Below are 24,681 nucleotides of genomic sequence, written 5' to 3'. Positions count from 1 at the left end.
ACTAACAAAATTGTCAAGAGATTGGTTGATTCGAGGAATAAACACGTATTGCAAGCAATACAAATGAAGCTCATTGTTGACATTCAAAAGTTCGTGATCTTCCAAGAAGTAAAACAGTGAGTAGTAAAGGCTAAGAACGCCTCTATATACATCTACCCACAATCTCTCAATTCGTTGATTGTGCACTGAACGACCAGTAATATGACTCCCGCGACCAGGTCCTCTCAACAAAAGCATTAGCTCTGCTACCCGCACATTTTCACCGCCCTGGTCAGAGCGAACTCGAGATGGAGTTCCATAATTTGTGATCGCTTCTAGAAATAATGCTAATACTGTTTGTGACCTGTTGTTATTTGAACATCGCAGATAAACAACTAGACGTGAGTGACCGTCAATTCCTCCGTGGACCACCAACCTCCACCTGTAATGTACGTATAAAATAGAGTTAATGCGCACAAACTAAATGACACTGATACGAAAAATTTTAAGCGCTGCAAACAGGACAACAAAATTTGTACCTAATCAAGGAATGGTTTCCGTCAATGTGCCAGAGAGAATTGGGTCCGTGAACTCGGTACACACGTCTTTGCGTAGAATCGCTCCAACGGAGTGCAACACCTGCTGGTCCAGCTGGATCAACCCTCAGTTGAGATGCGCGAACCCTGCTTCTTTGGACACGCACTCCTTCCGATTCTAAAAGGCTATTCATAGTTCTGCCTCCGGCTCGAGGATAGTCACGACCAATCCTTGCAACAGATGCGTCTAATTCTTGGTCTGAAAGTGTGGAATATTGTCCTCTCAAACTCAAACCGAAGTCTCTCAACCGACGTTGTAATGTTCTATATGAAACACCAAGTAGAGAACTGATATCGGTACCTGTAAAGCCGTAGTGTATAAGAAATTGAAGTTGTTGCTGGGGAATGTCAAATAACGGTGGACCACGAGACCCCGACGTTCGGCGAATGGACAATGATTGACGAGGTGAGGGCGACTCTATCCGGCAAGCCTCAATAGACAACAGTAAATTGCGTAGTCCACACACCAGGCTTTGACACTGGTGTGCCTGCAGCACGTCACCGACTCTTTCCACGTTTCCAATTAGATACTCAACTCGAACGACACAACTGTCGACATCTCTTTGCGACACTTCTCCAGAGCCCAGAAGACGTTGCACGTCAGCAACAACACGTGCAATGCGGCTAAGAAACGACTCGATGTCGCTTCCAAATCGATTTCGCGCTCGTGACATTTGCAAAAGAACCACCAAGACGTATATACAAACGTATAGTGCAACTATAAGTCAGCTAGCTGTTTAAGTCAACGGCAATTCAGAATATGGGTGATCGCTTGGCACCAATGAAATCTCATGGCGTGGTACACCTGCCAAATTTCTATGCTATTAATTACGCCAACGTAAATTGCTAATTGCATACCAAGTCCAGCCCTTGTAAGCCGTTCCAATTCTGAGCGAGTGACTGTTCTCGTGGTGTTCACTTGGGCCAAACACACAACATGAGTCCTCCATGACGCAGCTCTTCTACCACGGCCACGCCTTGGTATAGGCTCGGATCTTCTGGCTCGACGGCGTCCAATAACTCCAGAAAAGCTGTTGCTTAGTTCCAAAGACAGGCGACTGGCAGACGAATGTTGTGAGTTCCTGACGTCTCGCAATACCGACAAAACGTGGCTGGCAGCATCGGACACATTGACAAAGTCCTCCATGTCCAGATCACTACTAGTGCTAGGAAGTCCTACTTCGTTACTCTCTGAGCCTTGATTTTCAGTGTTCATCGTCCGAAAGTCTAGCAATCAAAAGAACCACCAAGACGTATATACAAACGTATACTGCAACTATAAGTCAGCTAGAGAGCGGTGCAATAGGTCCTTTATATAGTGTTAAGGGCGTCTTTGCCGGTGGTCTGAGCGGTTTGTTAGACAATCGTCACTCATTGTGTACGTTTGTATTCACAAAATTGTGCTAAAATCTATATTCCTTTGTAGTACAGGTACTAAGGAGCACCTGCACTTGTGCTAAAAGCAAATCGATTTATCGCAAGTGGAGGTGTACGTGGATGTATTAGTTAATTAAGGTAGAAACAAAATTGCTTTAGCTCAATTACATGATCCACAAAGAGCAAACGTAATAATCCATTCCAAAATAATGCTTGTGACTGCTTATTTACTATGATTGTTAGCGTGTTGTATTTGACTCAGACTCAAATCTCTCAGACTTTGGTGTACTTATTGTATTCACGTTACTAGGTAACCTGTACTACAGCACAAACTAATCGCATTAGCGCTTATTGCAGGTGCGCTTGTGATAAACAGACAATGTGTACACCTGTGCCACAACCGTAATCTCTTTTGACGCAAGTACACGTGCACCTGTTTTACACCTGCGACAGTGTTAGAAATATCTAAAAGTGCGTGATCGACGGAAACAAGAAAAGATCAATTGAACAAGAACTCTTTCCATGCCTGTTCCGTACGTCCGCTAGATATATTAATTAATACATCAGTTAACGTGTAGTTATCTGAGCGGTCTTTTACACAGTTCAATTAGCACTTTCGTGTACCCATTGTGTTGACCAAATTGTGCTACACAAGCTAATCGGCTTAGCGCTTATAACACAAGTGCAGGTGCACTTTATGCGTATATGTATGCACCTGTGCCACAACCCTAATTGCTTTGGTACATGGACAAGGAGAGGTGCACCTGTGCTACACCTGCAAATGTGTTACTGAATCTAAAGCGTTCCGCATCAGTGGTGTTAATATCACCTTGCTATTGTGGGGTTTTATTTCCACTTAAGTAGAATTCATTTCCACTTAAGTAGAATTCATTTCCACTTAAGTAGAATTCATTTCCACTTAAGTAGAATTCATTTCCACTTAAGTAGAATTCATTTCCACTTAAGTAGAATTCATTTCCACTTAAGTAGAATTCATTTCCACTTAAGTAGAATTCATTTCCACTTAAGTAGTAATCAGTTGACTTCAGTAAAAATGATTCTACTTAAGTAGAATTCAGTGGTCTATTTTTACTAAAGTAGAATTCATTTCCACTTAAGTGGAATTCAATTCAACTGAAGTGGCAATAACAAATTTCACTTAAGTAGAAATGGATTTCTACTTCAGTAGAAGTGCTGATTTCTACTTCAGTAGAATTGAATTCCACTTAAGTAGAATTGAATTTCACTTAAGTAGAATTGAATTTCACTTAAGTAGAATTATTTCTACTTAAGTAGAAATAGCGAATTACGGCACAAATGGCGCGCCATAGTTGACTTCAGTAAAAATGATTCTACTTAAGTAGAATTCAGTGGTCTATTTTCACTAAAGTAGAATTCATTTCCACTTAAGTAGTATTCATTTCCACTTAAGTAGAATTCATTTCCACTTAAGTAGAATTCATTTCCACTTAAGTAGAATTCATTTCCACTTAAGTAGAATTCATTTCCACTTAAGTAGAATTCATTTCCACTTAAGTAGAGTTCATTTCCACTTAAGTAGTAATCAGTTGACTTCAGTAAAAATGATTCTACTTAAGTAGAATTCAGTGGTCTATTTTCACTAAAGTAGAATTCATTTCCACTTAAGTGGAATTCAATTCAACTGAAGTGGAAATAACAAATTTCACTTAAGTAGAAATGGATTTCTACTTCAGTAGAAATGATTTCCACTTAAGTAGAATTGAATTTCACTTAAGTAGAATTATTTCTACTTAAGTAGAAATAGCGAATTACGGCACAAATGGCGCGCCATAGAAATGGAGTCGTGACACTGCAGAATATTACATGGCTGAGCTGTCTACATACGTACTAGAAGCGAACGATGATGTGAACTACGTACTTCGTGCAAAACAAGCAAGTGCGTGAAGCGATGTCGCGTGTTCTCAACTTTCGTACCTACATGCTTACCTAATAGAATTAGCTTTATCAAGCTATGAAACCGGATCGGGGGTCCCACATCACTATGACGTTCTCGAAAGCGACAAGGCTCTTCTCGCGCTGGAGCAATTCCGGTAAAAGCTACTCCTCCTCGTGTGATTCACGTGCGGTTAGCTCAGCGACTGCGCGGAAGAGCCTGGCTTGCGAGGCTACCCCGGGACAACCAAGGTAGTGCAATGGGTCTGCCTCACGTGGTGATGCAAATAGCATGTCAATCTACTGTAACCGCTAATCTACAGCAATAATAACACGTGGCAAGAAGACGGCAGGTGGCAAATGCCAAACGAGACAAATGCCAAACAAGGCGTATCAAGCTACTAAATGGTGTGATCGAGTATGCTACTTGGGTACATGTATCAGATGACAAAATACGGGTGTGAACTGGTGTTGTGAGTAATACATAGTTGCACGTGCTGAGTATGTTATTTATTCGACAATCTCAGTAGAAGTAACTGTAGTTCAGAGGTGTCATTGTGCGCCTTTCTTCTACAACTCTTGCATGGCATGTACTCTAGCAAATCATTAGCAGGTCGAAACATCTGTCCAGGTGGTGGCAAAAGCCACTCCCCAACAAATTCTTGCTTCGCGTATGCACGCGTGGACCGTGCGTGCACGTCAATTATCCAACATTCACGTGCAAGTCCAATCTATCCGGGATGTGCCCCAACCGAGCCAAAAAATAATTCGCAAGATCTAAAGAACCTCACCAGACATTTCCCTCGCGCGGCATGACACTTCTTGTCTTGTGGGTTCGCTCTGTTGGAACAACTAATAATGAACCAAATATTTCTTATTGCTTTGAGCTACAGGTTGCATGTACGTTTTCACTCACTCATGAATGCTGCAGCACAGGCTTGCAACTTATGCAGAATCTAGTCTTAAACTATTAATAGGATGGAAATGGGAAGGGCATGTGGAAGACATAGACAATCATAATGCTGACTGTCTGTAAAATTTTAAGACCATCCAGTGTGTGGTACAAATCACAAGTTCACAGCATCGTAGTCATGGCTATTAGAGCAGGAAATAGAAGGCCAATCAAACTCACTCTTGGTGACATATAGAAGTTTAGTTGTGTTTACTCTACTGCTCTAGTAAGTTGGATATTCACGTGAAATCACTATCTATAGGTAACTATACTGTAAAAACTTCAGTAGCTACAAGCTTCAAATCAAAAAACACTTTGATGTCTTGGCAGGAACACGTTGTCTACTGCATGACCGTTTTACGTAATCTACCAAGTCTGCGCCAAATATGGAGTTTGCTTGAGCATTCTTGTCCATTCTCACGAATGTTTCAATAACTAAACGACATGTAGCTCCTCTGTCTAGACTATCGGTCCAATCATCCAGCATTCGATGAGCTTGCCCAAACAATGAAAATCTGTTTTGCTGTTCTATTACACTGACTGCTGATGAGGTAAACTTGTTTGGAGCAAGCAGTGCTGCAAAGTCCTTCCAATAACAAGAAATCTCATGAGCTACATCAACCAGACGTCTTCCACTCAATTTGAACTCAGCCCTCTGCTGTATTTCTGCAGAAACAGATTCTGGATGACATGCTACTGAAACACCTGAAATTAAAGTAATCGATGGCAATTAGTAAACAAATTTCTAATCAATGAAACTATATCATCTACATGAAACAGTGTTGATATCATAAATTATTTCTATTTGCATTTGCAAACAAGAAGATGCAACCTCGCCAGTTCAAGAAAATATTACTAACATATTCAGTGAATATAACAGGAAACTATAATCATGAATAATGAGTGAAAGATGTCTTCTTCTTTCTTTTATTGCAATAAACAGGATATTCACCTCAGATACTTACTAGATATTTTGTGAAGATCATACAATGATTATTACTATAAATCTTTCAACGTATGTGGCAGGTCTATGAAACCACAAGACTGCTCCAATCAGGACTTGTTCATCTTTTTTCTGGTAATTTCTGCATAACAGGAATCTTTCTGGTAACTAGGAATACGTGCTAAATCCGGTCAGACTGCGCTAAAAGCAGCTCTATTCAACCTATAAACGAACACGAAGTTGCTTCCACCTGTCCAGCAATCACAACACAGTCACTGCACGTGACCACGTGACACTAGCTATCTGCATTGTAGGAATATCGTTAGAACTTTTCTTCTAGTGCACCGACCGTTTCTATCCGCTGCTTCCCACTTTTAAACAATAAGTCAAACGTTTCTGCACTCGTTCAGTGTTTGTCCAGGCTACCGTTGACGAGAATCAGCAGCGCAAAGTACACGTGGTTGAGCACGACAGACGCCATTTTCTGCATACTAGTAATGTCTCGCCAAATCGCTACAATGCAACTTGACAAATCAAGATTTACATCGAATGCTTACAGCAATGCATAGAATCATATCACAAAGTTTCTGATTATTCTGACGTCATCTTCTCCAAATTTCAAAATTCGACCAAACGATCGATTTCTGACGTTTTGATGACATTCAGTCACTTCTGCTGATAAAAATTAACGTCTAGACATTAGCTTCTTGTGCAACGTTTGGTTTCATCATATTTGCGAACGACTGTCATTTTGTGTAGGCCGCGCAGAGCTGTAGTACGTGTGAGTGCACGTGACCACGTGACACTAGCTTTCTGCATAGTAGGAATATCGCTGGAACTTTTCTTCTAGTACACCGACCGTTTCTATCCGCTGCTTCCCACTTTTCCACAATAATTCAAACATTTCTGCACTCGTTCAGTGTTTTCTAGGCTTCCATTGACGAGAATCAGCAGTGCAAAGTACACGTGGTCAACCACGCCAGACGCCATTTTCTGCATACTAGTAATGTCTCGCCAAATCGCTACAATTCAACTTGACGAAATAAAACTTACATGGAATGCTTATGGAAATATATACAATCATATCACAAGGTATCTCATTATTCTGACGTCATCTTCTGCAAATACCAAAATTCGACCAAACGATCAATTTCTGACGTTTTGATGACATGCAGTCACTTCTGCTGATAAAAATTAACGTCTAGACATTAGCTTCTTGTGCAACGTTTGGTTTCCTCGTATTTGCGAACGACTGTCGTCTTGTAACAGGCCGCGCAAAACTGTAGTACGTGGTGAGTGCACGTGACCACGTGACACTACCTTTCTGCATAGTAGGAATATCGCTAGAACTTTTCTTCTAGTACTCAGACCGTTTCTATCCGCTGCTTCCTACTTTTAAACAATTAGTCAAACGTTTCTGCACTCTTTCAGTGTTTGTCCAGGCTACCGTTGACGAGAATCAGCAGCGCAAAGTACACGTGGTCGAGCACGACAGACGCCATTTTCTGCATACTAGTAATGTCTCTCCAAATCGCTACAATGCAACTTGACAAATCAAGATTTACATCGAATGCTTACAGCAATGCATAGAATCATATCACAAAGTTTCTGATTATTCTGACGTCATCTTCTCTAAATTTCAAAATTCGACCAAACGATCGATTTCTGACGTTTCGATTACATGCAGTCACTTCTGCTAATAAAAATTAACGTCTAGACATTAGCTTCTTGTGCAACGTTTGGTTTCATTATATTTGCGAACGACTGTCATTTTGTGTAGGCCGCGCAGAACTCAAGAAATCAAGTTTGATTGGAATCCGTCTTAGCTAAACAAAATCGATTTCGTTTTGCAGTGTAACGAGAATGTACTCTGATATGTCTTAGAAACACTTTTCAAAAGTCATGTGGAAATAAATAGTTATTTTGTAAAGTCGCCCACTCGCTATTCCACGAATTTCCGTGCACTCATCTACTTTGTGTCAGTTTATAAGAACAAACGCAATAATTTTACATTGTGGCTCAATTCATCGATTTTGAGCCGTTTGTTGCTAAATTTCGCGATGTCGCACTTTTCGGCAGCCATTTTTTCTTTATTAGCAATTAATGTCTTGCCAAATCGTCAATCAACTAAACTCCAACAGCTTCAAATGTTAGCTATCAGACGTTACTTCGAAAAGAATGAGAATAATTAAGATTGATGCAGATCTACAATATATATCTAGATATACATACATATAAACTGTAACATTACTAAATTCCCAAAAACTAAAACTACTACTCATTTAAAAATCTTTCTACTTTGGTATTTGGTTTGGTTTGTCCCGTCAAAAGTCCGGCAAATTTTGGAAGAAAAGTTTCTATGAAACAATCCTTGGCTGCATCGCAGCACGTAGTCATGGCCGGGCGATTCAGTTCAGCAGTGATAAAGAGAATAAACAAACTTTTCAATCGCTGGTACTTCAAGAACGAGGCAGCAAAGAACACGGACCCTGATGATGTTTTGGAGCTTTTCGGAGTACCAAGTGATTGGAGGTTTTCAGCCAAAGCACATCATGCAGCTTGTCATAACCTTTGCAGATGGATCTAGGAACATGGATTACGACTGAATTAAATACCAAAGTAGAAAGATTTTTAAATGAGTAGTAGTTTTAGTTTTTGGGAATTTAGTAATGTTACAGTTTATATGTATGTATATCTAGATATATATTGTAGATCTGCATCAATCTTAATTATTCTCATTCTTTTCGAAGTAACGTCTGATAGCTAACATTTGAAGCTGTTGGAGTTTAGTTGATTGACGATTTGGCAAGACATTAATTGCTAATAAAGAAAAAATGGCTGCCGAAAAGTGCGACATCGCGAAATTTAGCAACAAACGGCTCAAAATCGATGAATTGAGCCACAATGTAAAATTATTGCGTTTGTTCTTATAAACTGACACAAAGTAGATGAGTGCACGGAAATTCGTGGAATAGCGAGTGGGCGACTTTACAAAATAACTATTTATTTCCACATGACTTTTGAAAAGTGTTTCTAAGACATATCAGAGTACATTCTCGTTACACTGCAAAACGAAATCGATTTTGTTTAGCTAAGACGGATTCCAATCAAACTTGATTTCTTGAGTTCTGCGCGGCCTACACAAAATGACAGTCGTTCGCAAATATAATGAAACCAAACGTTGCACAAGAAGCTAATGTCTAGACGTTAATTTTTATTAGCAGAAGTGACTGCATGTAATCGAAACGTCAGAAATCGATCGTTTGGTCGAATTTTGAAATTTAGAGAAGATGACGTCAGAATAATCAGAAACTTTGTGATATGATTCTATGCATTGCTGTAAGCATTCGATGTAAATCTTGATTTGTCAAGTTGCATTGTAGCGATTTGGAGAGACATTACTAGTATGCAGAAAATGGCGTCTGTCGTGCTCGACCACGTGTACTTTGCGCTGCTGATTCTCGTCAACGGTAGCCTGGACAAACACTGAAAGAGTGCAGAAACGTTTGACTAATTGTTTAAAAGTAGGAAGCAGCGGATAGAAACGGTCTGAGTACTAGAAGAAAAGTTCTAGCGATATTCCTACTATGCAGAAAGGTAGTGTCACGTGGTCACGTGCACTCACCACGTACTACAGTTTTGCGCGGCCTGTTACAAGACGACAGTCGTTCGCAAATACGAGGAAACCAAACGTTGCACAAGAAGCTAATGTCTAGACGTTAATTTTTATCAGCAGAAGTGACTGCATGTCATCAAAACGTCAGAAATTGATCGTTTGGTCGAATTTTGGTATTTGCAGAAGATGACGTCAGAATAATGAGATACCTTGTGATATGATTGTATATATTTCCATAAGCATTCCATGTAAGTTTTATTTCGTCAAGTTGAATTGTAGCGATTTGGCGAGACATTACTAGTATGCAGAAAATGGCGTCTGGCGTGGTTGACCACGTGTACTTTGCACTGCTGATTCTCGTCAATGGAAGCCTAGAAAACACTGAACGAGTGCAGAAATGTTTGAATTATTGTGGAAAAGTGGGAAGCAGCGGATAGAAACGGTCGGTGTACTAGAAGAAAAGTTCCAGCGATATTCCTACTATGCAGAAAGCTAGTGTCACGTGGTCACGTGCACTCACACGTACTACAGCTCTGCGCGGCCTACACAAAATGACAGTCGTTCGCAAATATGATGAAACCAAACGTTGCACAAGAAGCTAATGTCTAGACGTTAATTTTTATCAGCAGAAGTGACTGAATGTCATCAAAACGTCAGAAATCGATCGTTTGGTCGAATTTTGAAATTTGGAGAAGATGACGTCAGAATAATCAGAAACTTTGTGATATGATTCTATGCATTGCTGTAAGCATTCGATGTAAATCTTGATTTGTCAAGTTGCATTGTAGCGATTTGGCGAGACATTACTAGTATGCAGAAAATGGCGTCTGTCGTGCTCAACCACGTGTACTTTGCGCTGCTGATTCTCGTCAACGGTAGCCTGGACAAACACTGAACGAGTGCAGAAACGTTTGACTTATTGTTTAAAAGTGGGAAGCAGCGGATAGAAACGGTCGGTGCACTAGAAGAAAAGTTCTAACGATATTCCTACAATGCAGATAGCTAGTGTCACGTGGTCACGTGCAGTGACTGTGTTGTGATTGCTGGACAGGTGGAAGCAACTTCGTGTTCGTTTATAGGTTGAATAGAGCTGCTTTTAGCGCAGTCTGACCGGATTTAGCACGTATTCCTAGTTACCAGAAAGATTCCTGTTATGCAGAAATTACCAGAAAAAAGATGAACAGGACTTGGTAATACTTAATACAAAGAGCACGATTTAAAGACTCGACTTGCTGCTATTGATTTTACAAAGCAACATATCATGATCAATTTAGTCACTTAAAGCTGTCATAAAACAAGACTATCAATGTCTCTAAAATACTTTCCTTCTAAAAATAATTCCCCTCACGGATAACTTCCTCTTTCCATTAATTCCCTGACTAAAATTACCTAAAAATAATTGTCAAGGCAATACGGTATTTAGTTTGATCAAAGTTTTATTCAATTTCATTACACTATAGCACATTACATGTGCAATCCCTTAAGCAAACTCACTTCATAAAAGCTTATCATTACAAATTGGGTTCTCACCTGCCAGTTGATCTTTTACTGCCGTAATGATCGGCTGGGGAATACAGTGACATGCTGCTACAAGTTGTTTGGCTGCTTTATCTCGTCCTACTTCTTGTGCTTTTGCTTCAAACAAAGCCTTCAACTTGTCAGCACCAAGAGAGAAAACATTTGTATTCTCAATGGCTTTGCTCATTGTAAACCCCAACTTCAAACCAACAGAGAGCCAACGATCATGACCCTGCTGTAATACAGCAGACAGAATCACATCTGGATCATAAACGCTGTTAGCAGCAACTGTGCAAAAGACAAGAAAACAAGTCAATCTACAAAATTGATTATACTGCTGCACGTGGTACCTTCAACAGTATGACTAGTAGACGTGTTATCAAACCACACATCAAGTTTAGCAGGAGCATCAATGCTTTCATGCTCTTTGTCCAGCAGAATATCATTTTCTGGATATTCATCCAATGAAGCCAGTTGCTTTGGATCATATTCTAGTGGAACTTTGTCAACAGCACCATGAACACAGACATCGAACTGAAAGCCATCCATTCCTCGTGCCTTCGCTTGTGTGAGTTGTTCTATTAGAGTCACTCGTACACTGTCACACAGTGGACGGAGCACTTCATCTGCAGGTAGTTTCCTGTGACCTAATCTCGATGGACAGTAGACGGTAACAATAACGGCCTTCACAGTGTAGACCAATTCCAGATCCACCTCCCTGTGAAGATGAAGTATCACCTGGTTTCTACTGAGCTGTGGGCCTTCTCTGTACTTGCTGACCATGCGGGTCACAAGACGGTAAAATAGAGGCTTGAGAAAAGCATTGAAACCTCTGGGAATAAAGAACAAAGATGGAGGAGACGTAGGAGAGCAGAATGCTGAATAGTAGGCAAAAGGGGTCTTGATAACTTCTTTGATGACCATAGAGGGAACAAAAAAGTTCTGACCTTGTTGGACTTCGACATCTGGAGCAATTGAACGAGCGGCCAAGTATGCTCCTGAAATGATATTAAATAGCTGCAGAAGAATAAGGATCACAGCGTAGTTTGCTTCGTCTACTCCTGCCTTCTTCATCAGATACTTGGCAAGATTCCATGACATGATCCCTTCTTGATGAAGCTTCTTGAGATCATTCCACAACTCAGGAGGAATTCTTGAGCGATCCAGAACTGTGACAAAGATGGCCAACACATCAGCAACCCACTGAATGTTGGGAAGCACCTTCTTATTGAGCCCGGCAACATTGTGATAGAATGCAATGCTTCCATGGCTGCAAAGATATCGCAGAGCTTGTCTGCATTCCTCATCTAATGAGATATCACACACCCTGGCAGCTAATTGGGAGACATTCTGCAGATCAAGAACTTTGTGCTTTCTCATTCTCAACAGACCCAGACCCTTATCTAGCATGGCCCATGGTAATGGAATCTTCTCTTCTTCATCCCAGTATTCACGAGCCATTTCAACGATCATTTTCTTGACCAAGACGATCGTTGGATCGGCATTGCCTGTTCCTGACTTTGTGTTGTCAACATGGAACAGCACCTGATCATCACTAAAGGGCACAATGTGATCACCAAAATTCTCTTCAGCGATGATTTCTTGCACTATTTGCTCCTGTCTTGCCATAAAACTTTTACTTTTTGCTTTATCTTTTCTAGAAGCAAACATGAACGTTGCTGGTGCCCTTTTGACACGCCCCTTCCCAAAAAACTTATTGCGTCTTCTGCCAGCAGGAAAGGCAGCAGAGAGGGCAGTGAAGCAGTGGCGTATGACGTCAGCTCTTGTGGTAGCAACATCTCGTGGTTTCTCAATAAAAGTTCCATCTGCAAGACGAAACTTGGATGTGGTCACCTTCTCATCTAGTGGCTTGGAACCATCGATAACCACAAAACAAGCTGTACATTGATACTCATTATCAGCCATAAGTGCAGCATGTGTGGAGAGGAATTGATCTTGACCTCCTCTGTCCATCATTGTCACATTGATCATTTCTTCAAATTTGCGCATCTCCTCCTTATTCTCCTCCATGAGATTAATGGCCTCATCTACATTTCGATCAATTTCTTTAGCAAGTTTGAAATCCTCGTATCCTACTGGATCAATCTTAGCTTCAGAATACATTGACTTCAAACCGCTTGCTTTTGCATTCACATTTGCCTTCAAATCAGATTCTGTAGAACTTGCTTGTGGGCTCTGCTCTTGCTCGCCTGGTTTTGTTGTGCTGGACTGTTGTTCCTTGTCATGAACAACAAATTCTCTTGCAAACAGCTTGCTGAGATGCTCTTGTCTCTCCTCTTCACTTTTCAATTCTTTCCAGTCGGTGCCGTGTCCAACTGCTTGTGAGATCATCATCTTCACCTTTACTCCCTCCGTGCTCTCCTGACCTTCAACAAATGGTTTGTCTGTCATTGAAGCTTCCAGGCATGACTTGCCCGCATCTTCCTCTCCCATACAGTCAATGAAGACCGTGTTGCCTGGCACTTTGCCTTTCTTGCATGCTTGATCAAAATGAGCTTTTCCTTCAGGACCCAAACGGTCAACAACAGAAGGAGTTGAAGCTAAAACAATATCATTTCGTTTGATGAGCAGATTATTGAAATTAAATAAGAAAACAATCATTTGAATGGTAGGATAGTAGAACACACGCTTGCAATAATAAACTTCAACTGTATATTCTGGACATGCACACACACACGCGCGCGCGCGCACACACACACACACACACACACACACACACACACACGGACATAGAAGTTGGCCATCTTTTACGATGATGCCAGCCTGTCTTTTAGACCATGGCAACAAATAAGGTGTGAAGGACTGAGTCATTTCAATCTGTTATACAGCATTGTATCACATTTGTGATGTGTCATGTGTTGAGATCTTCTGAATGATCTTGCAATTACAAGCATTGCAGATGTAAAACAATATTGTTGTGCAAATGACTGACTTGGATTGAGAGTCACATTGTTGAAATGTTTAAATGTAGTGCAGGTGTTACTCTATAAGCAGAAATCTCTGGCTATCTAAAACCAATTCTTTACAAACACATACAAACACAAATAATAATAATAATCATATTATTTATTAAACACACATAAACCAACCTAACCTAAACATCAGGAGCCGCCTCTCAGAGGTCACGCACCTAGCTTTTAAACTGGGCCTTATGTGCTACTCAGGGAACACTGGGCCTGCTGTGGTGTGAGCACTCGAAGTCTCACAAGTACTCCAGTGTCTAATGTCATGTCACAGCCGATGGTCTCTTAGGTCCACAGTCAATGACCTACACACACACACACACACACACACACACACACACACACACACACACACACACACACACACACAATCACTGGAAGACATGGTGTATTTGAAAAATGCAGCACTAGGTTAAGTATATGTTGACAGCAATGTATAGCTAACAATTGAAGCAGCAATCAAATTCTTACTACTGAAAGACATTGCGTATTAACTACTGCTACTAAAAAGACCGACAAGTAGCCCTTAGCCATAGCTACTGCAACGCTACCCTTGATGCTGGTGCTGAATTGTCTTGCACGACATCGTCTAAGACAGGTAACTGCTGCTCCGATAAGTGAGAAGTGAAATAGACGTCTGATCCAGTGAATAGAAGACCCATAAGATGTGTCTCTTTTGTCAGCCAGCAACGAAGCAAGTCTCTCCAGGAAAGTAGACATTCATGGTTTTACTTTTTCCTCCAGTACAACATAAAACAATTAGAGTAAAGGAGGCATGTTCTATTCTTGTGACTCGTTGTTCATACTTGCGTCACTTCTCTTGCTCATGTCGTCGGTAGCATGATTCTAGTGACAATGACTGGTATGTTAGAAAGTTTGGGTTGAATAAAAGAACATCAAAGTAAGTTTTTTTCAAACCATCCACCTCCTACTCCAAAGGCTACTATGTCTAATCATGCCTTGTCTTCTTTGATAGAGGAGCAACCAGACACAGTTTCTCAGTTCAAAGGCTGTACAGTGAGCTCATTCAAGACATCATACCTGATTTCATCCAATAATTGTCCAAAGAAGTATTAAACTTCATTGTGTCGTATTGATATAAATCCACATTTATGGCAATTCACAGCAAGATCAACAGTAAAGGAAGCAGCAAAAGGACAAAGCTCACTCAGACGTTGAAGACGCCATCCATTCCTGAAATAAATTGCATCTTGGAAGCAGATTTATTGAGGAAGAACCCATGTTCGACTAAAGGAAGTACAGTCAACAAACTGGATGCACGTTTTCTTGAGCAAGTTCATCGGATCTTTTCAGATTTGAAGGTAAACCATTCAGCAGTATATCACCTTTTGCTTTGGTTGCATGTTGTTTTCAATCTTTGATTGTTCGTCTTTATCGAATTTTGTTGGTGACTAACATCAAATAGGTTGAACTGCTGCCGAAGAAAGCGCTCAACAAGCGGTGTAGATATCTTTCAATTCCTATTGCATTGAATTCTTTGAATTCTTATCCTAACATTCAATATAAATGGTTTGCATACAATCAATTTCAATCCTTACTTGATAATTAACTCAACCCAACAGTATCAAAACACCTACTTAGTGTTGTGGCACACCAGTGACAGGATTACGATGAAGGAAATAAATGTTTTCTTGTTTGATGTTTGGTCTCTTTGTCTACTGCTGTTGCTACATGGCTGTTGTTATTAGGAATACAATTTTTATCCAAACATATTTGAATATCATTGAATTCCAATTTAACCAATTCAGTTATATCTATAAAATATGAAAACTCTGTCACCATTGATGTAGGGTTTGGTGTTCCAAGACCGCCAAGCCAAGCAGGATAGGCCATCAGGTGTCTGATAACATCTCTTGAACTGCTGCAAACGGTGAGAGCTGAAATGAGTGTGTTTCTGATGCTTGCTTCCAATGGCTATAATGTCTCAGAGGTGAATTGGCTTGACCTGAGAGCATAAGTCATTTTCCTTGAAGTCCATGCAGAGTAGGCAACATGTGGCTGAGACTTGACGATTAACGCAAGCTTTTCAATGTGGTCAATCCAATAATTGACTTTTGTTTGCTGGAAGCTTTGGCAGATCCCAGTAATTCTCAGAGGTAACTCGACCAGAGGTTGTGATGTTGATGTTTGTGTTCCAAAAATATCACAAGCCTTGTCTTCAAAATGAAGTTTAACAAGAAACAAGAACTTCTTGCCATTAGGAAAGGAACCAAATTTCCGACACAATTTGTGTAATTGCTTCCACCATTCGAAAGTAGAGTCTATACTTCATTCAACTGCAGCAGCATCAGAATATCAGACTTGTCAACTGCCATCTGTATGTATTTTTTATGAGTGGCACAGTGGCCAGAGCATACATGGCCATTGCTAAGGGATCTCCCTGAGTAGTTCATCCTTGAGATAAAATTGTTTCACCTCCAACAAAGAGCAAAGATGGTTGGCAGTAGTAATTGACAAGTAGGGTGTCAATTGCAGGGCAGGAACTAGATATGTTACGTAAGGCTGCTGTTTAGGCTGTTGAAAGCGTTTGTAGCGTCAACCAAAGTATGCTATCAACATAGTCATCGTCGTAGATTTTCTGCAATGCGTGCACGGCTGCTTCATGACCTCCTTGTTGTCCAGCACAAAGTTGTATTGCTCTTGTTACTGACTGAATATCACCTCCTACTACTGATAACATGGCCTTTCCAATAACTGTGCAAATGATTTTACAGACACCAATGGGTTGGACGCCTGGATTCTTGTTCAGTGATATTAAATGACAAGCAAAGAAGGCAGCAACTCCCTTTGGATCTACACATTGAGACGACAAATGCCTTGCAAATGAAGCAAAAGCATCAAACAAAAGATTGGAAGAGCCCCTGAAACTGTTGCAAAACGCTTCAATATAGCAGCATCCATTCCTCTTGGACCAGCTGATCCAGAAGAACAAAGTGCCATCCTACAAATAAGTAAACAATCTATGGCTCGAAAGAGTATGTCATAGACAGGCTCAGTCTGATCTGAAGAGTTCGTCATGGCATGGCAATGTGCTTGGGAAGAACTGGGTATTCACTACTGCAACTACTGAATGAAATTGTGTATTCGAATAGATCATACTATGATACATTGCAACAAACTAAATACTGTATAACATATTATACATAAATAACAATAATACTGCAACCACTAACAGGAAAACAGTAATTCATTGATTAAAAGTTTAATCAAAACATACATCTCGACTATTTGTAAAGCCAATTCCCTGCGCACACAGAAAGTACGCTAATGGTTGATTACAAGGCTTTTCTGCCAAACCTACAGCCTTGCAATCACTACTCTGCACCTTATCCAGACAATTGCTAGACTGAATGAAATGTCCTTTTTTCTGAAAGGAGACATGATAACTTCTTTAAGCAGGTAGTTGTCAATTTGCTTGTTGCACCGGTACATGCAAAGATAAGAGGTGTAAAGGAAGCCATTTCCAATCGCTGCAATCGGTTTTCATATTTCCTCTTTTCTCCTGTTCTTGTTTTCAATAACATGATGTGATACTAGATGTCATAGTATTGACTCTGGAGTAGGATTGAAAACGCGCACGTAAAAGTAGGTTTTTTGGAAACGACTTTGATAGAAACCACAAGCAGAAATGTCCAGGCGTGATTCGTCATTCCTAGTGGTTGTTTGCTTTGGCAGTACCTCTCCATTTAGAGGCTGAAGAGTGGGTTCAGTATAAACATCACAGCAGACATCTGACATAATGCCAGCTAAAACGTCTCGCAGCTCGTTAAGTCTGATTGTAAAGAAGCCTCCCTTTGCACATGACATTGCGTGGTTGATAGTGAAGATGTGACTCCAAGTACAACTGTCAGGTAGATAAGGTGGTCGCCAGCCATATTGTAAGCATAAAGCATCTCCAAACTCAGATTTGCTGAGTGCAAAACCATGAGTTTCTATAGGTAGGACTGTAAGCCAAAATGAAGCCCATTTTTCTGATGACAAATCCACTGTACGTTTCAAATCATTTGAAAGTTTCGAAGTTAGTGTTTCTGCATCCAGCTTTCTTTCATGCGCTTTGATACGTTTAACTAAATACTTGATTGACTGTTGCTGTTCACAGGCATCTACCAACTCATGAGTTTGCTGTACTACGCAATTGATCAGAGGTTGTCTAGCTCTCAGTAAGTTCTTGTATTCTTTGTCAAGTAATGCTGGATTGATAGGAAACCACCCAAGTGTGTAGGAAGAGCAAAGAGACTTCTCATTAGATTACCTGTTGGAGGGCGCTTAGTAATGGCGCGGATGAATTCAGAGTCAATTGTGTTTTTCAAAAAGATTGATAAATTGAGACAAATGGTCATTGCATGTGGATATGTATATCCATCGTACAATAACCACATGAGTAGAGGTTGTATATGCAGCTTGTGGATGTATTTCAGCTATCAGTGACAACCGTTCTATTTCTTGTTACTATGATTCTACTTTGCTCTTGAGGAAGTTGCCGCAAAATGTTATTTTTCCTAGGGCTGCATGCGCCTAAGTAATGGTGGCCATCTGTCGTTATTTGAATTTCCGTGTCATTGTAGATGTTGTGATCGATTCAAGTGCTGAGGCGTGACTATCAACCATGACTTTGACTGATTCGGATAATAGCCATATTTGGGGGCAATATCAATGATCTGTTGCCGCCACTATCTGATTGAAGAAAGTCTTCCTCCACTTGCTGCATCATCTGCATACCAAATTTGCTTGCATCCATTTGTGGTAATTTTTGTGATAAGGGGGACTGTAGCTAGTGCATACATGGCCATTGCCAGAGGGTCTGCTTGTGTCGCCCCTTTCTTTGACAATAAGCGGGTACACCACCAACCATCAGATAAAACGGGTTTCTGTAGGTTTTGATAAGAATAGGATGAATGGGTGGGCAAAGTCTCGATATGTTCCTCAAGGCTATTTGTCTATTCAAGCTGTTAAATGCATTCGTAGCATCTATAAGTAATTGCTTCCATTTCAGAATCTTCGTAAATAGAGCGTATAGAATGAAAGGTAGCTTCACAACCTAAAGATTGGCCAGCACATAGTTGCATACAACCTGTTGCTTTCAAAACATCCTTTCGAACTATTGAAAGTATGGCCTTGCCAATAATTCTTATTACTATTTCACACACACCAATCAGTCTCACATCCGGTTGTTTGTCTAGAGGAATGAGAAGACATATAAACTACCACTACCACTACCACTACCACTACCACCACCACTACCATCACCACTACTACTACTACTACTACTACCACTACTATTACTCTGAGAACCCAGGGCGCTGGTGGACCATCTGGTGTGGATTCCACAGCTTGGAAACGTCTATGCTGTTCTTTTCAGAAGCAGTCAGCTGAGCTGTGCAACGCCCTAGCAGGTCTAGCACGACGCATATGTTGTGATTTTGTGGATCCAAGTGCTATCCAGGCTCTTGTTGCATGCCGTTTGATTCCTTTAGACAAGAATCCTGGATTACGTCCAATCGGAATTGGTGAGACCTTCCGCAGGATTATTGCCAAGGCGATAATGAGAGTTATCAAGGACGACGTCTGCCATACTGCTGGACCTTTGCAAGTGTGTGCTGGACAAGAAGGTGGATGTGAAGCGGCTATTCATGCGATGCGCACAATATTTGACAACGATGAGACTGAGTGCGTTCTTCTGGTTGATGCCTCGAATGCTTTTAATTGCCTAAATCGACGGGCAGCGCTTCACAATGCTAGAATCTTGTGTCCGGCTATTGCAACGGTTCTCATAAATACATACAGGGACGAGGTTTTGATGTTCGTTGTGGGAGGCGAGATAATCAGATCAGCTGAAGGAACAACACAGGGTGATCCGCTGGCGATGTCCATGTACGCGATTGGCATCCTGCCGCTCATCACTCAACTTCAATGTGAAACCAAGCAAGTCTGGTATGCTGATGATGCAACAGGTGCAGGGTGCATTAGAGGTGTGAGGCAGTGGTGGAATGACATTGTCAAAGTCGGCCCCAAGTTCGGATATCACGCAAACGCTGTTAAAACTTGGTTGATAGTAAAGCAGAACAAATTGGAAGATGCCCGCTCTGCATTTGCTGATACGGCAGTACAAATCACAACATCAGGTAAACGACATCTAGGTGCTGCTTTAGGGCACCCTTCGTTTGTTCGTGAATACGTTGACAGTAAAGTCAATGAGTGGGTTCGTCAAGTGGAAAAACTATCAACCATTGCTGTAACTCATCCTCATGTCGCATACTCAGCTTTTACTCAAGGTTTGGCCCATCGCTGGTCCTATCTCTTGAGAACTGTTCCATCTATATCTGAAATGCTCAAGCCGTTAGAAGAAGTCATCCACCAACGATTTTTGCCTAGACTGACTGGTCAACCAGTGTGCGGTGCAGACATGAGAGACCTCTTGTCATTACCTTGCAATCTCGGTGGGTTGAACATTTCTGATCCGTCGAAGACTGCTGAATCACTATTTGCAGCTTCCGAGCACATCACTGCGCCTTTGGCTGCTCTTATTGTCGAACAAGAGAACGCCATCACAGTGTCTCCATTGGAAACAAAAAGAAGAAAATCTGAGATCAAGGCCAAGACACAAGAATTCCACAATGAGACCTTGGAGAAGTTGCAAACAAATGCATCACCGCAAATAAAAGGGAGCTTGGAAGTCCTATCCGAAAAGGGAGTATCGAGCTGGCTTACCGTGCAGCCTATTGAAGAGCATGGTTTCCATCTTGCCAAGAACGATTTTCGTGATGCTCTGTGCTTAAGATATGGCTGGCCTTTATCAGATTTGCCCTCGAAATGTGAATGCGGCCTCAGTTTTAACGTCGACCATGTCATGATATGCCAGAAAGGCGGCTTTCCCACGCTAAGGCACAACGAGATCCGGAACATCACAGCTGATCTTCTAAGGGAGGTTTCTACAGATGTTACAATCGAACCTGTACTTCGTCCCTTGGATGGAGAACAGTTTGCGCATCGCACTGCCATCACAGATGATAACGCTAGGGTCGACATTTCTGCTAGAGGAGTGTGGAGGCATGGAGAACGGGCATTTTTTGATGTGAGGGTTTTCTACCCAAACGCTGCTTCCAACCGCAAACACTCTTCACTCAAATCCGCCTATGTGAGTCACGAGAATGAGAAGAAACGCGCTTACGGTGAGAGAATTCGGGAAGTTGAGCATGGGTCTTTCACTCCATTAGTGTTTACGTCATACGGAAGCACAGGCCCAGAGGCAACAACCTTCTATAAGCGAGTGGCAAGTCTGCATGCAGCCAAGTCAGGAGAGCAGTACAGTAGAATTATGCAATTAATTCGCTGTAGATTGAGTTTTGCCCTACTTCGCTCGAGTATACTGTGTATCCGTGGAACAAGATCCTCTACGTATAGACCTATCAAAGTGGACCTGCTAGGACTCATTGAAAGTGAGGCCCACCTAGATGAGTAGGTGGTGACTATAGCTTGTGATAATAGTTAAGCATACAGTGTAATGACGTAAAGTAGTAACTGACTTTTAATTGTTTGTTTTGCTGCGTGCGTATATCTGTCACTTATAGTGTTGTATTACTACTACTATAGTGTTGTATTACTACTACTACTACTACTACTACTACTACTGAGAACTGGTGTATTTGAACAATCAAACGGCATCTGCTAACACACTACTACATACTACTACTGTATGTAAAAGCTTCCTCTATAGCAACAAGTTTCTAGGTTGTAACAACTTTGAGATAAACAGTCTTCTATAATCTACTTTCTGCTGCTTCCAGCAGAATGTTGAAGTCCCTTGAGGTTCTGTGAAGCTTGGACCTGCATCCTCGCAAACACATCACGCAGGCCCGAAGAAGTGCAAATGACAGTCGACATCTCAGCCAGTTGATAGTTGTGCTGTACTCGGTGTGGTGCTTTTCCGATAAAAGTGAGGCTAGTCTTTTCAAAAAAATAGACGTCAGTTTACTGCATCCTCCAGTGCATGCTAAAATGATTGGCGTGAACGATGAAAGCTCCACGTTATTAATTCGTTCCTCGTATCGCCTTTTCTTCTCTTGTTCCTGCCGTTTATATAATGACGGGATCTGCACTGATTTGTAGGATGAGGCATTAGGGTTGAAGACCCTGACGTCAAAGAAAGTTCGTTGGAAGTGCCCACCCCAAAATCCACTGACAGCAATATCAAGTCTGGCATTTTCGTCAGAGGTAGTACAGCGTTTTTGAAACACCTCGCCGTTGAGAGGTTGCAGAACGGGCTCTTTGTGTACATCGTGGCAAACCTCTGTCAACAAGTTGGTAAATAAATCGCGGACCTCGTTATGGCGGATGCTGGGGTATCCTCCTGTTGGACATGACAGAGAGTGATCTACTGAGAATTTAGATCCACATGGACATATGTCTGGGAGGTTGGACGGGTGCCAACCGTATCTGAGGCACAGGGCATCCCGAAACGCAGATTTGTGCAAAGTGAATCCGTGTTGCTCTAGTGGGATTGCGGTCAGCCAGCAGGAGGCACCCTTCTCACAGGCCAATTCAACTGAACGTTTCAATTCCACAGATAGATCATTGACAGTGATTTCAGAATGAGACTTTTGTGTTAGATGTTTTTGCTGGCGAATGCTAGCTTTCATAGAATTCTGCTTGGTAGGAACGTTATCCAGGTTTGTTTCTTGTTGCACAATTCGGTTGACCAGTGGCGCACAAATTAACTTTGAGTATTCCAGCTCACAAGTCAACGAACGTGGATCTACAATTCCAAGGCCGCCTAGTCGAGGTGGTAGTGCAAAAAGCCTTCTCATCTTGTCTCCTGGAGTACTTCTATTGGTTATGGCGGGAATCAGTTTGGATCGTAACGCCTCCTCCAGAGGATTAAGGTACTCTGCAAAGTTTTCATTGGTTCTGAGTGCAAATTTCCAGCGTCCAATCAGACCCCGTGTGAATATCGAGTGAGCAGCTTGTGGTTGAGTTTGGGCAATGCAACTGAGTCGCTCTACTTGTAACTTCCAATTGGTCACCTTTTCTTGCAGGAAATTATTGCAGAAATCTTTGTTTCCAATAGCAGCTCCAAGGTACTTTTGTCCTTCTGTAGTAATGTTGATATTGGTATTTTCAAAGAGATGTGTAGCTTTGTCAATATTTCCTGATTTCACTAGCAACCATGACTTTTTGGGATTTGGAAGATACCCGAACATAGCACCTAAGTCAACCAACCTGTTCCACCATTTATGTAGACAGTCTAGCGAGCCTCCAGCAGCTGCATCATCTGCATACCATACCTGCTTTGTACCATTCGTCTGCACACTCTTTAGAAGTGGAATTGTGGCCAGAGCATACATTGGCATCGCTAAGGGATCTCCTTGAGTTGTTCCTTCACTAGAAAGCAACGTTTCTCCACCTACAAACAATGAAGAAGGTTGTCGATACGTGTTGGCCAAGATTGGAAAGATGGCTGGGCAGTTGACAGATATGTTGGCCAGAGCAACTTGACGGTTCAAAGTATTGAAAGCATTGGTTGCGTCTACAAATAGCACGGCCTCTGTTTCATCTTCATCATAAATACCTCGAATAGCGTGTATGGCAGCCTCGCATCCGACGTTCTGACCAGCACAGAGTTGTAGGGGTCCGGCTACGTTCAAAATATCTGACTTTACCACACTCAGGACAGCCTTGCTAATTATTCTACGAAGTGTTTCACAAACTCCAATTGGTCTGACACCAGGTCTCTTGTCCAGGGGTATTAGCCGGCAAGCAACCAGAGCCGAAATCCCACTCGGGTCGATAAACTGCGTTGCAATCCTGCGAGTTGTTGAAGCTATTGAGTCACAGAGATTTCTAGACAAGACTTTGAATCCAGTGCACAAACGCCTCCATGCAGCCGCATCTAAGCCTGATGGACCTGCAGCACCCTGGCATTTAAGTGACATGGCACGAATGAGATAGCCATCAATCTTGTCGAAGAGAATGGGATGTGTAGGAGGTGCCTGAGATTTGGAGTCCAGGACAGCTTCCTTAAACATAGGAGCTGGGTCAGGGTGTTTGTCTTTCAGAACATCTCTAACTGACTTGTGAGAGCCAGGAATACATTCGTCTAGTTCTAGCAAACCACAGTTGTCCTCATCTGATAGGAGTCGCTGGGCAGCATTGATATTTCCCTTTTGCAACAAAAGTGCAACTTTTCTTGATTGATCACACTCTCTATCCTGAGGACAATTCCGAGTACTGTGGCATCGAAGATGAGACTGGATCGTTCTGCCTTCTGCAATCAAACCTCCTATGTCACCCTTTTTCCAGGTTTCCAATCGACGACTTAAACAAGAGGAGTTCTGTTGTACACTGGATCTAGTGTGAGGTCTTTGGAGCAACAGATGAGGCATGAGCATAGCAGCAGTTATTGCGACTGACTCGAGATCAGATTCATTTGCAAATGCATAAAATAGCCTTGTAAGTTCAGAAACGAAGTGTCCACCAGAGGATCCGTAAGGCACTTGAAATAAATTCCGTTTCCAATGAACGACTTCACGATATGCTTGGTCTATCTGATCTTTTATATCTGCTCCAGGTACACCACCCCAGTTGAAATTAGGAGGCAGTAACACTCTGTACTGAGGGATAGTTGGCAGGTCAATGGCATCACTAGATTGATCTTGAGAAGCTTCATGAAGAACGACTTCTTGTTGTGTGACAGACTGATATGCAGTTCCAGTCTCTGCTGAAATGACTGGAGGAGCTTCCTCTACTTGAACCGGGCTCTTTGAGCTACCTAGCTCCCTGTCGTT

General features: G+C 41.7%; 3 protein-coding genes across 3 annotated transcripts in view; 1 reads left to right on the top strand and 2 right to left on the bottom strand.

Moving 5' to 3' along the window:
* Positions 1-4,993: 4,993 nt before the first annotated feature.
* LOC134176177 (uncharacterized) lies at positions 4,994-13,352 on the bottom strand. Its single transcript, XM_062642863.1, has 3 exons — positions 11,246-13,352; positions 10,908-11,183; positions 4,994-5,523 (listed from the first exon to the last, which is right to left on the bottom strand). Exons 1-3 carry the CDS (start codon positions 13,347-13,349, stop codon positions 5,117-5,119), a joined length of 2,787 nt encoding a protein of 928 aa, XP_062498847.1. The 5' UTR covers positions 13,350-13,352; the 3' UTR covers positions 4,994-5,116.
* A 1,472-nt stretch (positions 13,353-14,824) lies between these two features.
* On the top strand, positions 14,825-21,490 carry LOC134198364 (uncharacterized). Its single transcript, XM_062667742.1, has 4 exons — positions 14,825-14,949; positions 15,006-15,201; positions 19,260-21,319; positions 21,469-21,490. Exons 1-4 carry the CDS (start codon positions 14,825-14,827, stop codon positions 21,488-21,490), a joined length of 2,403 nt encoding a protein of 800 aa, XP_062523726.1.
* Positions 21,491-21,534: 44 nt separating this feature from the next.
* Positions 21,535-24,681, bottom strand: part of LOC134198363 (uncharacterized) — a 3,699-nt gene continuing 552 nt past the window's right edge. Inside the window, exon 1 of the mRNA XM_062667741.1 lies at positions 21,535-24,681. This exon is cut by the window's right edge and continues 552 nt beyond it. Within this exon, the coding sequence (XP_062523725.1) occupies positions 21,658-24,681 (3,024 nt within the window). The 3' untranslated portion in view covers positions 21,535-21,657.

The sequence above is a fragment of the Corticium candelabrum genome, chromosome 2 (genome assembly GCF_963422355.1).
Source record: "Corticium candelabrum chromosome 2, ooCorCand1.1, whole genome shotgun sequence".
Classification (NCBI taxonomy): Eukaryota; Metazoa; Porifera; class Homoscleromorpha; order Homosclerophorida; family Plakinidae; genus Corticium; species Corticium candelabrum.
This window is presented reverse-complemented; position numbering and strand designations above follow the sequence as displayed.